The 16,754-nt window shown below is 41.1% G+C and overlaps 1 protein-coding gene across 4 annotated transcripts in view; it reads right to left on the reverse strand.

Annotated features, from left to right (window-relative positions):
• The window catches only part of pleca (plectin a), a 92,715-nt gene that overhangs the window by 69,079 nt on the left and 6,882 nt on the right, over positions 1–16,754 (reverse strand). For 2 of the 4 annotated variants that reach the window (XM_080516156.1, XM_080516153.1), the window contains exon 4: positions 14,876–15,089. In XM_080516156.1, coding sequence (XP_080372282.1) covers positions 14,876–15,089 — 214 coding nt within the window. Of the gene's footprint in view, positions 1–10,463; positions 10,633–14,875; positions 15,090–16,754 lie in introns of those variants that run through there. The other 2 variants (XM_080516162.1, XM_080516161.1) reach the window with 1 other exon arrangement.

A 16,754-nucleotide genomic window follows, 5' to 3' on the forward strand; every position in this document is an offset into this window, starting at 1 on the left:
AGGTTATTCGTGGAGGGCATAATGACCGTCTCGTCAATACGCGATCGATAAAAGCTCGTCAGGGTGAACGTGAACCAGGGATCTTATTTCAACTGCAGCAAAGTGATAGGAACTGGTGAGGAAGTCTTCATATTATAGCAGGCAATTGGAGTTTAATATAAGGTTGTGGGATATTTATAAACTGCAACACATCTTTAGATTTGGATTTCTACAGTGTAACGTTCATTCAGAACTGCCTCGATAAGCTCACACAACAATAATATGTTTACTTCTCAAAAAAGTTAGATTTGTTCTTTTTTTTTTTTGCTAAATCTGTTGAACAACAGTGAATCATCTCTATATTTCTGTATTTTAATACTATATAAGACATTTGCTCAACCAACTCCTGTGGAGCATCAGGTTAAGTCTGAAGACGTTAATCAGAGAGGACCTGGGGTTGAATCTCAGTTGTGACAAGAGGGACCTCTGGTGACAAAAACTAGTGAAGGAAAAGGGCTGAACCACACAGAGACACGCTACAACAACACTGTTTAAGTGAAGAGCTTCATTCACTGCGAGCAGTAAATTCGTCACAAACCCAGTGAACGCCGAGACGTCTCATTACAGAAAAGGAAACCATAAAATGAGCTCCGTTTGTTTGGGTGATCCGGGACGGACAACACCAGAATACTAACGTTACCAGAGTATACCTTCTCCCATCCTACTTTAATGTTAATTCCAGCAAAAAAAACAACTAAATATAAGGAGAAGAATATTGTCAACTCCACTTCTAATGAAGCCAAATGAGCCATTTCACTGCTCCAAACTAAATGATTGCCACTTCTTCAATAAGAAGCATGGTTTTGCATATTAATCAGCTCATTCTGGATCTGAGAGCCATCCAATTTCTGGAATTATGATGGTCAGAATACCATTTATTAAGCTCAAAATGCAGTTTTAAGCATGTATTGAGACGGAAAAAGTTCAACTGTTACAATAGTAGGCACACTGTATTTTATTTGCTTTTACTTATTTAGCTCTAAGTTTGGACTTCATAGTAAATACTGGAACTCTCAAATGAAAAAATGTCACTACAAAACAAGTTGGTCAAATGAATAAGAGCAAAACAAAGAAAAGAAATTACATGGTTTAGCTGAATTATTGTGACATTGAGCACTGTTTATGCAAACGAGTTGATGTAGTGACTCAATCCCTGAAACTGGAGCCCTTCTGCTCTTTGATTACTGCTTCATGAAAGTATGGAAAGAAACACGTCTGGCGAACATGAAGTGCTGCGGCCCAGAGTGGAGCAAAGGTCATAACAAAACTCCAAGGATATTAAACCACTGATGAGGAACGGTGGTAAAACAGAAACCGACAGGCCAACATCCGAAACAAGTGTTTGTCCAAGGATCCATACTTCTTTACAGCTGTCAGAGAATGTAGAATTCTCTTCAGCTATTCACACTCTTATTGACAAATGCGTATATTAAAGAAATGTTAAAAGGTGAAGCAGCAGCGTTAAGCGTTTGTCAACATGATTCACACACCTGATGCTCTGAGATGTGTGGAATTAGGTTACTGTGCCAAACCAAACTTACACAAGACCTCGAGGATTCACCTGCAAAGGCTGGTGCCAGAAATGAGAAACACGTCGTGTTTATGTCTCGTAGAAATAAAAAAATAATGTCTTTTAGGTTTTAACTTTCCAAACACCGCTGCTTTTGTGATTTTATCTTTTAGTTAACTTTCAAAATGCAATTTTCTCTATTCTCCTTAAAACAAACAGTCGATGTTGCTGCTCCTCAGTGTTTGAGAAATCGATGTTTCTCAGGAAAGAGTCATCGCTTTTAAGGCCACCCGACTCCCCAGACTGCGTAATGTTTCTGTGTCCATGCAGCTGTTCGGTACTATGGTGTCAAAACTCTGTGTGAGACGAAGACAGAGTCGCACGTCCGTCTGAGTCGAGGGCCTGAAGCTCTCCCGCCGCCTCTCGCTCTCTGAGATACGGTGAATCCCACAGTGGACGTCGGCCATGACAGGCTGGAGTTCTTATACTCTCAATATCCAGTGATATCAAACTTCATGTGCAGTTTCTGCGGCGTGCTTCGCGCACGCTTGCACCCGCACATACACTTCAATCTAACGAAGTGGTCAGTGAGTGACTAATCAAATGGAGACGACTGGTTGTAAATCTAGCCTTAACACACATAATGTACAATTGATAAACCTTTGAATTCTGTTATACTGTAATCTAGATCCAACATTTCGATCAGAAATGACATCTGGTTAAATGGATAGACGACTTCTCACAGTGTATAACTATTCATACTTTATTTAGTAAAATCCATATTGTCCATATTTCCTTCAAACTAACAATTGTACACTAATGACATTAATAAAATGCATGATTAAATTGTGACACTAAATAGTGAGATGGACACTGCTGTGGGTATGTTCATCTAATTGATGTTGTCAATGTGAAATTATTAAAAAAAACAAAAACAAGGAGAAGCTGTGTTTGAGTAAAGCACTATAAATATGAAACGAGTGCAAGTTTTCATGTATGCATCCAGTGTAATCAAAATAGTGTAATAAAAAGTACTTTTTGCCAATGACAGCTTGTACAGCAGAACAGTGATGCGCAAATTCAAAGGACTTCAAAATATTAACGTATCGTTAATTAACAATCAATGCAATGTGTGGAGACTGATGAATACATGATATATTTTGCATGTTTTTGAGAGTTAAAATGGTGTGTTATAAAGTAATAAAGGGAAACGCTGACATTGTGATGACAGTGCTCAGGAATTTGTCGAAGGCTGGTATAAAGAAATGATACACAACAAACAAGCATGTCGTCGTCTGCCATCACTTTCTTTGCAGCACACAGACTTGTGGCTCTTGCGCTACAGTGCGAGGCTAATTGTGTTGCATTTTCCACGTATTAAAAGGGTTAGGGTGTGGTTTTAGTGCTAAAGTTACAACTGGGTGAGGAGCTTTGGAATTTAGAACCATTGGAAATGATCTTCTGATGCATTGCTTGGAATTAATGTTCTAAAAATGATTGCACAGTAATTTTAAGTGAGACGTTAATCTGACTTGGTTGTGTCGTATAGTCATCATTGAGTTTGGAGTAAATCTGTAGAAAATGGTTTGAAGTCCCGAAAGACATTAAAACAAAAGCATGTGCATGCGTGTTTTGCACTTTTTCTGAGGCGCCAGGAAGCAAAACACCATCAGGAGAAGAATTCACAGAATGTGTCGTGGTGAAAAATGTTTTGAGGCCCGCTATCGGTCAGATCTACAACTCTGAAAGAGTCACAGTCACAGCATCTCTCGTCCTTTTGTGCGGCTCAGTCGGAGAGACACGACAGGCCGTCTGTCCTCGGGCCACCCGGAACAACAGTTTATTAACAAAGAACAACAATCCCATTCAGTGTGGATGTTGTTTCTGAAAACTGGCCTCTGAAAGAAGTGAATGGAGATGAAAAATAATGAAAACACAGCTAAAGTGAAGCTGTTTAACATAAGACTGGTTGGAGTCTTGTGTCACTTCATGTGTGTCCAAGTACTAAGGTACTCCAAATGCTACATTTTGAAGTGCATGTAAACATGCAAGATCTGATTATCTTCATTCTAAAGTGATTACTCTCAGTTTTCATGGTCATCGAAACAGGCACATTCTTTCAGATTGAAAAGTGTTTGTAGTAGAATGACTGCAGTTAAAGTAAATTAATGTTATTCATGTGCACTTCAGGTTTTCTTCATGAACTTTCATCATGTATTATTTTCACAGCTCATAAGTAGGTTAGACATCAGCATTGCTTTCCGCTCAGCTTATCCTGTTTATATTTTTAATTTAATTTCATGGCTATTTTTTGTGACGTCTTGCTCAGATGAGTCGATTCTCGATCATCAATCAGTGCAAATGAGGTTGCTGCTCGAATCCTGCAAACCCACTGTAACGCGAGTGCTATAAACAGTGAGCGGGGCAGCAAGGTGGGGGCGAGGATAAGTGGAGAATCCAGCTGTGATGGTCAAACCCAGGGACCCTGGCTCATGTCGAAACGCCGTGCCAGAGCCCATCGGATCAGTGGTGACATTCCTGGCATGAGTCTGGTTTACTGTGGGAAGCCACAACTCGGGTGTGACCACCATTGTTTCTCACCACAGCACCGATAGGCAAAGTTTAAGCATGAAGGGATCGCCAATGTGCTAATATTTCCTTGTGTTGCCGGAGCACTGATGAAATAAGACTTTTGTCCAAGATATGGTGAAAACAAAATGCGTAACTGAGAAATTTGGTTCTCATCATATGAAGGAAACATGAAAAATCCACATTTCTCAAAGTTCACAACTATCGTCCATTACTTGACTCTCAAACTCCATCATGGACCACAAATCACTGCCCATGATTTGGAATTACATTGTGGTCTATTTCGGTATGCACTGACGATCTTTTATAGCTCGACTATGCAGAGCAGTCAGGAGGGATAAAATGACAGTTTGTATTGGACCGTATCCTGGAGACTGAAATCTCTCTGCAGGGGACCTCGTCCTCACAGATACATTATAAAGACGTCTTTCATGGTGAAACTCAACAAAACGTCACACGAACTGACATCCCCACGTTAAATAGCTGATGTTAAGTGTTACAAACACCACTGATGAAGTTTCTATTTGAGATTTGAGGTAAACTGTGAATATTTTGTTATCGTTTCCTTGGAATTTAACCTTCAACATTCACAGAATCAGCTGGATAAATATCTTTTTTTAAGTCAATTTGGGACTAAAATGACAAAAAAGTGCCTTTTTTTTTTTTTTTTTTTTTTTTTTTTAATCAGTTTGGTTACATAATTAATGTCAGCTGTTATTCCCTGCCTGGCTTTAGGAAGATACTAATCCTTTGCTCCAACACAAATCCCATCTCAATTACAGCAGCTCTGCGCTCCTCTCAGGTCTCACCGGCAAACTCTGACCGGCCCAGCTCACTTCAAACTCAAATTGTCGACAGGAGAAAACCACAGACATAAAAAGAAGCATTACATCTTTCTGTAATTCAACCTAAAGGGGGATATGAAGTCACTGAAACAACCGGAACTCAGTGTTAATGCAGGAAGTGAAAGATGTGATGCTGCCAGTGACAATCACACCTGATAAAGTCATTTTTTTGTATTTTGAGGAGTCTGTCTGCTGTGTTACCTGTTATATTACCTGCTTCCACTTTTAGCCACTACTTTGTCCTGCTTTCGGGATGTTTTCTTGGTTCCCCATCTTAGTTTGTTTTGAATATGGTTTTGGTTTACATTTTTTTTGAGACTTCTGTTTGGTTGTAATCATCTATTAAATACTGCTTTTGACTTTGGACTTCTTGTGCATGTTGATTCTCAGTCTTACCACTCCGACGTCGTTTAGAAATAGAGTTTGCATGTTCTCTCGCTCTCTCTCTCTCTCTCTGTGGCTTTTATCCATGACAAACTATGAAAACCCCAAAAACTAAACAGTTTTTAGTTGTTGAGAAGCCCAAATCACGTAGAATACTCGGCTCACCATGTTTCAGCAGCACATGTGAACAAGCAGGCCAAGCAGGTCACCTTACGAACTCGTGTGAAGAAGCAGACAGGCGAGAAAAGTCCACTGACCTACAGATCACGGAGCCGCCCTGCAGGGTGGAGCGTAGGTGTGAACATGTGTGCAGATAATATACGAGAACGTCCTCTGGTCCGCGGAGGTCGCCGTGCTGGGAGGCCCTCGATGTATGACAATGTATGTGCGATCTCAACTTTGACAGTCGTCATTCAGTGTTTCACTCCTGAAAAGTTTTTCTGCTGAAAAACCATAAAACCTTTTTAGCCACTATAAGTCCAACAGCAAGATTATCTGATGACTATCTCTTTGGAATTGTTGCTCTTCCCACTATTCTTATATTTGTGGGACTATGTAAGCAGAGAGAAGAATAATTTGGTAACAAGCAGCCAAGATCTAATGGAAAAGAGAATCTAATCAAAATAAGACATTTTTTCACCTTCAATTTATATAGTCCATTGAAAGAATGTAGATGCTGCACTAAACTGCTGCAACAATACGAAAAGTTGTTACAGCTGTATAGAAAAAATGCTTTAACGTAAACTCACTTCTGTTCTGAAATGAAGTGGGAAATGGCAAATCATATTGTCATGAAGGAATAATTTTTTAAGCTCTATTGAAATAACATTTACACACTGCACCAGGGATGCACAAAACAATAATCCACCAGTGTGCAAGCTGTTGATTTCATTCATTTCTCACCTGCTGACACAATTTTACTCAGTAAACAACAAAAGCTAAAAAGCTAACTGGATCCCCCCCCGGTGCCAATAATTTCTGTAACAAGTCTATTAATAGTAATCTACTTCATCAGTGCTCTGCAGTTCATAAACAAATCTCACCTCCTTCATGTTTTAGAACCACTATATGAAAATAACGTGTGTGTGTGTGTGTGTGTGTGTGTGTGTGTGTGTGTGTGTGTGTGTGTGTGTGTGTGTGTGTGTGTGTGTGTGTGTGTGTGTGTGTGTGTGTGCGTGTGCGTGTGCGTGTGCGGAGTGAAGATTGTGTGCGCATAGCTTACGGACTATTACTATTTTTGAATGTGAGCTCAAGTTGCAGGAAAGTGATCGGAGGGGAGTGCTGGAAGTGAGCAGAGGGTTTCTGGGCAGGTGCTTAAACTCAACACTGATTCATAAGATAAACTTGTCCGGAGTAGTTCTACAAGTCACCGACGATAGACGATACAAGCACACACACTTTATGTCTTAACCATCCTAAAACATGGCTTTAACAAACAATGTAATGAATTCATCTAAGTTGACCGCAATTGCTGTTGCCACGGTGACATCAATCGAGTCCCCATTAATAAGTGCACATGCACACACAAACACAAGTTGTTTTTATGCTTTTCAGATTTCAGACCATTTATACCGTCATGTTCTAAACTCAACCACAACTGCCTCATCTTCAGTCGAGCTCAGATTCACAGTGATAACAAAATGCCCAAGGGGCAACTTGAAAGGCTGTTCAACTAAAAGACAAACACATAAAGTATGTCCATCCATCTTTCATTCTACTTTATCTAATGTAGGGGCTTGTGGTGTGAGATCGGATCCCAGCCGACTGAAGGACGGTTCATCACACGGCAACAGGGACATCAAATGCAAATGTTTGGACTGAAGAACAAAGCTGGAGTTCCCAGAGAAAACCAACACGTCCACAGCTTGGACTCGAACAGGAGGATATCCTCGCTATAGGGCAACAAAGCTAACCACAGCAACATCATGCTCTTAATGAAACAGGTTCATCTTAGAATTTAAAGATTTGCGTCATTGAAACCTGATTTCTATGCAAGGACATCAAGTTCTCATATTCTGAGTCATGATCACAAAAACGAACACACAGGGAAATCTGAGCTGGATGGTCCAAAAAGCAAAAGAAAATGCAGTTTGATGTCATGATCACAGAGGACCGGCCACTTTAGAGGATAAACACAACAATGAGAGCAGTAAAATCACAGATTCAGTCAGTTTTATGAAGCAGACATGAAATCAGAAATAAAACCTTTAATTTGTTGCCACACATTAATATTTTGTGTAGTAGATTTAGTAGATCAATCAATATTTCATTTCATTTCAAGTTTACCTTTTAAGCTCAAGAAAACTTAAAAGGGAATGTCAATGTTTGTTAGTTAGACTTGTCTGACCTTATGAGTCCTTTTTATGGGATTGCGCTTCAAATGAAGGACATTCACTTTCATGTTTTACAGTTTTGCTGGATCTATATCATTTTGAAAGTCACTCAGATGTCAGATTCAATGTGCTCTCACTTTTAGAACATCAATTATAAGAATTGCTTTATAAGATTACTTCATGCAGCAGACATTGGCAGCAAATCCTCAATAAAAAGAACCTATCAAGGTCAATGTGAAATGAGCCGTTATTGCTTTATTTATAAGGCTAAATAAAAACATCTTCCAGCCTCGCAGGGCTCCTGCTTTCTTTCTTCAGACCTGCGATGAAACATCAATAACTGCATGACCCAAGAGCTTTGCTCCTCAAAAATAAATACATCCTCGCTGCAAACTTGCAGAGCAACATCACTATTGAGATAAATGTCAGGAGTCATTTTAGTTTGCCTTTCAACCAGAATAACTTGGGGACTGACAAGAGTAAACGCTCGGGGTTGATTTGCAGTGAGTATTTAAAGCGGAGCTGCATGTTTCACACTAATAGATTTGTTCTGCAGCTATTCTCACACATGAGCTGCTCCCAATGCACGGCTTATCATTCTCACGAGGAACCGAATTTCACCTGTTGCAATTATACCAACTCTATAACTCGGCAGGCGGGAACGACAACTGTTTCGATGGGAAATCGAGCCATAATCATGTGACATGGGACACGATGTATACAGAAGCTGCCAATTAGGAATACCAGCGAGAAACTCCCTGGGGTATAAATAACAAGCTGGACGCGAGGGATCGCTTTTCAAGACCTGTTATCTCTCACAGGAGTGGCAGAGTTTGAACTTGTGTCAACACTCAAGCTAAAACTGAAAGAGGAGCGACGAACTAACAAAATTCTTTGTTTCAAGACAAAAATAGAATTAAAATTAGAATGGTTGTGAAATAACTTCAAGTGTTTCTATTCATGTTTGCAAGCAATTTAGGATGATTTATTAATGTGTGGAAAGAAACTCACAAGTAACCAGTAAAAACACACAACACATAAAACTAGTGAGAAAGGACAGTATATATGTTCATCTTCCGCAGTAATTCAGAGAGATACGTTTCCAACTTATAGAATTTTTGTTAGTTTCTTTTTTTTTTGTGTCCCCCTTGATTGTTGGGGATCAAGGTTCAAATCATGACTACAGCAATGTCCAGAGTGCCAGTTGCAATAACTTCCTGTGGAAGCAGCTGAATCAATGCTTTCTCTTCTTCTATTTTATTGTAATAAGTGAAACTTTGGTCGGTCAACACCCCGAAATATCATTCAGCAACACTTACATAAGTTGACAAGAGTTAAGTGGCTTTGCAAACAATGTCCTTTCTTCTTTTTCTCTTGTACTTAAGCAGATGTGTGTCCACATTCGTCCATTTATTAAATTATGTGAAACAAATATCTTCAAATCCAACTTGAACACAATATGAAAGAGTAACAGGAAGTGAGGTCTTGGCAGAGGGATGATGGGAGGTTATGAGGGCGTGGAGCTCCTGACTGGTGCCAGAGCGACACGGAAGCGCTGCTGCCCACAGTGACACACACAGTAGGAAACCACATGGCAAGAAAATGATCGGACGTGTGTGTGTGTGTGAATGTTGGAGCACGTCTGTTCCCAACAAGCACAGACTGAGAGGAGAGTCCATTCAGTGATGCTGCTGAATGAGCATCAATGGTCTGGCTTTGATTTATAACCTTTTAAGGTGAGATTTCTAGAGAAAACTATTTTTCTTTACGACCAGTGGTGCCTTAATTCATACAGGTAAATATACAACAGTACATGTATGGTCTATAGACACCATACATGTACTGATTCACTACAATAACAGGTCATGTGGATGACAAGCAGTGTTGTAAACTTCATAGTAACGCCTCACTGCGACAAATAACTATTAGAAAATTAACATTACAATTATTCAGGTCTAAAACATTTCAGTGGCTACATTTGTCTAAAATAACAATAGTTGTGAGGCGACTGTGTCATTCTGACCTGTTGACTATAACCATAGCGACTCGCTGCATAGAAACTATTTTGCAGAGATTGCATTTGACCGCCACAAACGAGCAAAAGTGTGCAGACTGAATGAAGTAGGTAATGCAGACATGTCGACTTCAGGAATAAAAATAAATATCAGCGTACCAGAATGTATCAAATATAATCACATGAATGTCCTTCTTAATGTATGTGGCACCTTGTTGGCTGAGGGCTCTTATCGTTCATGCTGCCCTGTTGGACCTGTGCCATTCAACCAAATGTCTCCTGTGATTCACATGAAGCTGCCAGGCCAAAAGAAAAAAGAAAAAAGAAAAAGCAAACCAGGAGTCAACTTTCTTTCACTCACACTCAACCTGTATGAGTGGTTCAACTCAGCCTTCTGGATCTCAGACACACCGACTTCCCTTCACAGCCTCGAGGTCTATCGATCACCAAAATAACAGACCGAGCTCAACATGAGTCTCAAGGACCACCGCGTTAAAATGTCAGTTCACCACATGTACATGTCGTCCCTTCAGCAGGAATATCACACTATGCGTCTCTATAGGTCACACCGACCCCCTATGAAACAATATACATCAGCTCAAGTCAATGTGGAGTCAATTGGGATCATCAAGTCGACTGATTCTTAACATAGTCGCTCAGTGAACACACCCACCTCTCACTCTCAGCCTGGACATCAGTCTGTACAGTTAAGTCATTAGAGAAGAGAAGAGGTTGTGGGGCGTCGTTACCTTTGTATTTCTCTCTGACGTTCTCATAGGCTTGAACATAGTCCTGCTCCTCAGGCAGCCGCTGACCTGGGTCAAACATGGACATGGCTGATACTGGGTCAGGGTGAGGGCAGCGTCCTCTCTGCAGACTTCTTTCCTTTTAAACTTCCTACTGGCAGTGTGCACACCCTCACTTTGAGTCCCCCCCCCAACCCCCCCTTGTCCCCTCAGTGCAGATTAAAACCCTCCAGGCTATCTGTGCACCTATCAGTCTGTCCCCACCTTCGTCCTCACCCACCCTCAGTCACAGTGCTCCCCACCAAGCTGCACATTTCATTCCAGACCACCACCACTCCCCTCTTCTGCTTGAGAAATACCCACACTCTCACACACACACACATCTGACCCTCCTCTTAAAGGCACAGAGGCGAAACCAAACCACAAACACAGATACTAGTTGCGAGGGAAGTTCAGGTCCGGCCCACACACACACACACACACACACACACACACACACACACACACACACACACACACACACACACTGCACACCAGCTCCGCCCTGGTTACAGACACACATGGCTACCTCCATGAAAAAACAAATGACCGAGTGGTGTGGGGTTATCCGAGTTTCTGCTCGAAGAGAAAGAAGTGAATCCAATAAGTTTTAATAACTTTTACTCTTAAAATGAATTTTACACTTCAAAGACTAAACAGCAGCATGTTGTTGAGAATTAAACCCAGACAGCCACACCTTGTCAGCAATGGACAAAACAGTAGATGAGTCGGTCTCATACACACTCTTCTTCTAAACAACGTTTGCGAGACAGAGAAGCCGATTTTTAGCTTGTAGATTATTGGAAATAAACAAACCTCCTGGTATGTCAAACAAACTGAAATTGTGTTTTGGCAAACAAAAGACTTTTTAAAACACAATAATAGTGCACAGCTGACCCATTATTTAATCATTGTTCAATCAATTTCAATAAAATAAAGAACACATTTTAATACATGTAATTAACTCAAAAGAAAGATTGAACAATGCGCATCAAAGCCTAAAATCTCTTGTTTCTTCCAGCTAAGAAGGAGATTATTATGTAGTGTAAGATAACTGAATGTGAATTATTGATTTGTATGACACCATTAAATAACAGGATGACCTAAAAACTGGGTTCGTTTGATATTCTTCAAATCCCATATTTGCTGAACTATTTGTTTTCCCATCAATTCTGACCCACTCCTGCCTTTTAATGACGATTTCTACTGCAAATATCTTGATCTACATCATCTGCTGAACCACGACGAACATTCCCAAACTTCATAGATGTAAATATTGAAACTAGATCCAACAGCTCTTTGAACTGGAAAGTAAAACGCTGACTAAAGCTTCTTTTGTAATGAGCTACTCTCACTGTTTGAGGGGTTAAACCAGGGATCTTGCAGTTCTGGGCACACGTGTGTGCGTTATCACTTTCTCACACAAACACTCAGCCTGTGTTTGCTGAGCTATCAGGAGATCGCCATTTGCTACTTGCAAAATGCATCTTTCTACATCAAGATGTGAAAGATTTTTCAGCACTGACGAAAGTGGATGATAAATTGGATGTGTTGCAACTGTGAGTCACACCGCGACGTCCCTGAACGTCTCCGGCCACGAGTTACAAAAACAATCTGGAGGGGGGGGGGATTGTGTACAACAGTCATGAGTTACACTTACAGCAGAATTTTTAAGCTGAGCTTTCCAGTAAATAACAATCAGAGGGCAGAAATGGAAAGTCCAGTCTGATTGGATAGCATCGCTGTGACACCGCAGTAAGAGGCCACTCAAGTTCAGCTGTTTAAATGTTAAATCTTACGGAAGTATGGATTTTGATATTGGCTTGTGCTCATACAGCAAGAATCGCTGGGTTTGAACACAAGCCAAGGCGTTTTTTTTTTTTTAATGTCACTATTTTCACTGGTTTCTATCCTGTATTGTTTCTGTCATGTTTGATTTTAAACCGGCGTGGTGTGGCAGTGGTTAGCACATCATTTCAAGATGTGCATAGTTCAAACTTAGTTTAAATCTGGGCCGAGACTTTCCATCGAACAGCTTTGAGCTCAGGTTACCCAAACAGCCCAAACCATCATATCCAACAGTAAGAAACTTCTACATTGAGGTTCTGTGAAAATACTTCCTCTTACTTTTTACATATATTCCTGATCTTTGAAGAAATGTTTTCAGAAGCACAATTAAGAGTATTCAATTCTATTTTGTTCCCACTGTTGGATCCAATGTAAAGGTACTGAATAAAGGTCAGTATATATATATATATATATATATAAAAGAAGAAAAAACACACCAAGAGCAGGAAAGATCAGTGAAAATGAATTAGAACATTGGAGGCAGGATGTATTTCATACTGTCCTCTAGTGACCAGCATGCATACTGCACAACCTCCTCCACCTTGTTTCATCACAATACGTGAACCGTGGAGTTAAAAATGAACTCACTCAAGTGATCTTTACTGTCTGCAAACACCTAATAGTGAAAACAACAGAAGACAGAGGAAATTTCTCTCTGTCCTTCAGCAGGGAGGTTCTTCAAAAGTTAGTTGACGTGTTGAGAGACAGTGACAACTGAGAATCCTGTGATGCTAGCTCTAATCTTCAGATAAGTTAAAAACGTAGAGACAAAAAGTGAGAACGTTTAATCTAATAGAAGAAAAAAAAAGTCAATCTAATCATTACAACACTCGCACAGTAAACAAGACTGTTTGGCCCTTTTGTTGGGCCTTTCAAAAGAAAGTAAACAACCATTAACAGTGTGTATCTGGTTGAGATGTGAAAAGATTCATGCGTCTTTCACACAGCATGAGTCACGCGACATCTTCCTGTGAGAAACCATGATTTATTTAGCTTGTAACCACAAAAAGTGTGGTTAACTTTTTGTAAAACGGCGTTCAAAACAACAACAAACACTGGACAGATGATGACAGATGCAGTTGGGAAACTGCTTAAAATGATAAAAAAATAAAGAAAATACATAACTCCAGGGAAAAGCAATACATCAAACATCTTTTTCCAGCTTGGCCAGAGGCGCATTGGGGAAAACTCAGAGACTGAGAGCGAGCGTTGTGTTTTAAGGCGTTGCAACAAGCTGAAATACCAGAAATATCAGCAGGTGAGCAATAACATTGACACTGCTCGTGCAAATGTGCTCATTAATAGCCCAAACACTCAGCTGCAGCTCGGGGGGGAAAACACTGAATTATGTAATAGTGCACACTTCTCACAAGAAGACTGGGTGATCACTTCAGTTCAGCGATACATATTCCCTTAAATTAAAACACTAATTGACTTTAAATCAGCAAGATTAATTACATATGATGTTATTACCTACATGTGACTCACAGAATGTTGTTTTCAATTGATTTTATGGTTTTTCATTCATCTTTTGTGGGCCAGACTGCGTGAGCCATCAGGCCACAATGAAAAGGTCCGTTGCGGACACTGTCATTACGATACGTTTGTAAAATAGTGTGCAGGTGACTTTACACACACATGAAACTTGTTACAAGAGCATTAAAATAATGAGAAGCAGCAATAACATCCTGAATAATTGTGAGCAGAAGGAACGTACTTTGTAATTCTATTAAATCTGGAACATTTCTGCATTATTTTCACCATCAATGCATAGTGCTGTTTTCCTGTGTACTGATTGCAATTCGAGTGAATGTCACCAGTGTATCTGATCGATAAACTTCAAAGTCGGAGAGCAAGAAAAACATTGATAGTCTCTCCGACAGCTCATTCCGCCTCTAAAACTGTCTGCAGCTTGAAAACAAATGTTCTCGACTCAATCCGTGGTGAGAGAAAACTGCAGCTCGACTAATGAGTGACGTCAAGGCCGCTGTGGCAGCGATCCAACACGGACACCGTCACCCTGTTGGACACATTTCATCTGATTCTGATCCACTGCAGAAAAATAACCTAAACCGCTAGTTGCTAACAAGCTCAACTGTTCATGTAACCGAGCTGCTACTGTCGAGTCTGCAGAGACGGTAACACCCAGCCACACTGCAGTACCCCACCCCGGCCAATCAATATCACAGAGGAGAGGGTGGGGAGGGGGTGGGGGTTCACGCTGCTGTTTATGGTCCGAAAAGACAACCTGAACCCTACAACCACCACAGGAAGTGCCGAGCCAGCGGATCGTTTCATCTGATCCTGGCCTCAGTATTCGGCCGACTAGCAGGGGAGATACGAGCTGCAGAGAGAGAGTCAGACATCCCAGGGAGCCTGAAACTCCACCGGAGACACGAATGAGGACAATGACAAGGTGGATGTTCGTCTACGTTTTTGCACACGGCACACTTGTTTTAAAATGAAACAATACGTAAAGAACAGTCAACAACCAGACATCACAGCTCCTCGTATTCGGCGGGCCTCACCTGCGATGCGGATGACGGCTCTCTCCGCCGGGTCCAGGACGTCGCCGGAGGCCGACTTGGAGCGCTTGATGCGATGGTGTTTGGGCAGGTTCCAGGGCAGCGTGTCCCCGGGAGACGGGGCGAAGCTCACCGAACACAGGTCGCTGGTGCTCTCCTCGGACGCAGCTCTCACCAGAGGCCTCTGCTTCCGCCTCTCCTTCAACTCCTCCATCGTCTGAACGGACACAACGATAGCCTTTTTTTAGAGCTTTTGCACATTTTAGCGTCACCTGGAGCAATATTCAAGAGTTTACTCATAAACAGTCGTGGTTCCCAGTGTTGAGTCAGAGGGATTTTCTTTTAATGAAACCGTTTTGTAAATCTACCCCAGAGTCTTGCAAAAATAAAATATCATCATAAAACCACTCTGGCGCACCTGTGAAGCTGGGCGATATATAAATACTTGAAGGAAGGTGTGACACAGATTTCTTTTATAAATCATATTAAACTACTTATTAAATTATGTTTGTTTTCTCCTTATGTCAGCTGGGATCTGCTTGCCGTTTCCAAGCTTTATCCAAGTCAGGGTTTGAAACTTAGATGATTGAAAGCTACTCAACTAAACTAACTAAACAGTTGTATAACTTGCTTTAAAACGCTTTGTCAATATTGTGAGCATCACTCAATATTTGACAAATGCCTGACTGTGTACATAATCGGTGAACACACATCTCACACAGGAAGCCCTCTCTGCTATACCAACGTGTCGGATCACCATTTCAATATTTGCTATCGGCACGCTTCATAACCAATATGTGTAACTCCGCTAGTTTCTGTAGTGACACACCAGTAACTCATGTCAATGGTTTCAGTGAGCTTTGTTGCACATAAACACAGGGTATGGCGTTTCCACTAAACTTCTGACGTTATAAAATGACTGCTAATGTCTATTTTGGAACTTCTGTGGTGCAGATACAAGGACAGAAACTCGGCGCTGCAGCTCAGATTCCACACTGTTGTCTGTTTTCAAGGAAAACCTCCAGAGCGGCTGGGATTTGTAGGGCAGCTGCTGCCGTCGCACGGCTCAGCGTCACCACTGCTCCCATGCAGCTTCATTTCAGCTGAGTCACCATCCAGCAGACGGGATGCTCTCCACAGGGGCGCTGGCTGCACCGCCACAGCCTCTCTGATTGGACGGGAGCATCAGTCCCAGGAGCAACTTCCACAGGGATACCGAATCAGATCATTTCGGGTTATGACTTTACGAAATGATATTTATGGCTGCTGCAATGCTGTAGCACCAAATGTCCCACTTCCAAAACAGTTAAGGGATTTTGTGATTAAGTGACCTTGAGCTTCAGTGTTTTTTTGTTCCTGCATGATGTCAGCTTTCAGCCTAATACAGGACAAAATTAAGAGAAATGTATGAGTTGTCATTTCTACAAATGCTCTTATTGTGCATACTTCCGTATAGCCCAAGTGGATAACAGATGAAAGTAGAACAGTGACACGTCATCCACTCCTGTAGAACAGAAACAGACAGATTTGTTGAACCCAAATGAAGAGTCTAACACTGCTCCACCCTGCGATACAAACTTGAATAGAAGATGGATGGATGCACACTTGCAGGAAAATGCAAACTGAGCACGTTCAGAAAGGTTACAGAGGGTCTCGTTAAAAATTCATTAGATTTCCAAAAAAAAAAAAAGCTCCTCTACACAACACAGTGGGAGTATTTCCTTAAGTCACGAATCCTACAAGCTGCCAGTGAGTCAAGCATCTGCTACACTCAAGTTGAGTGAAGGTCAGAGCCTGAGAGGCAGGATCCACCATAGACAGGTTATCAGTGCATCACCAGAACAGAGAGAGAAACTGCCAAACACACCTGGAGGTATAATAA

Source organism: Blennius ocellaris, assembly GCF_963422515.1.
Source record: "Blennius ocellaris genome assembly, chromosome: 20".
Classification (NCBI taxonomy): Eukaryota; Metazoa; Chordata; class Actinopteri; order Blenniiformes; family Blenniidae; genus Blennius; species Blennius ocellaris.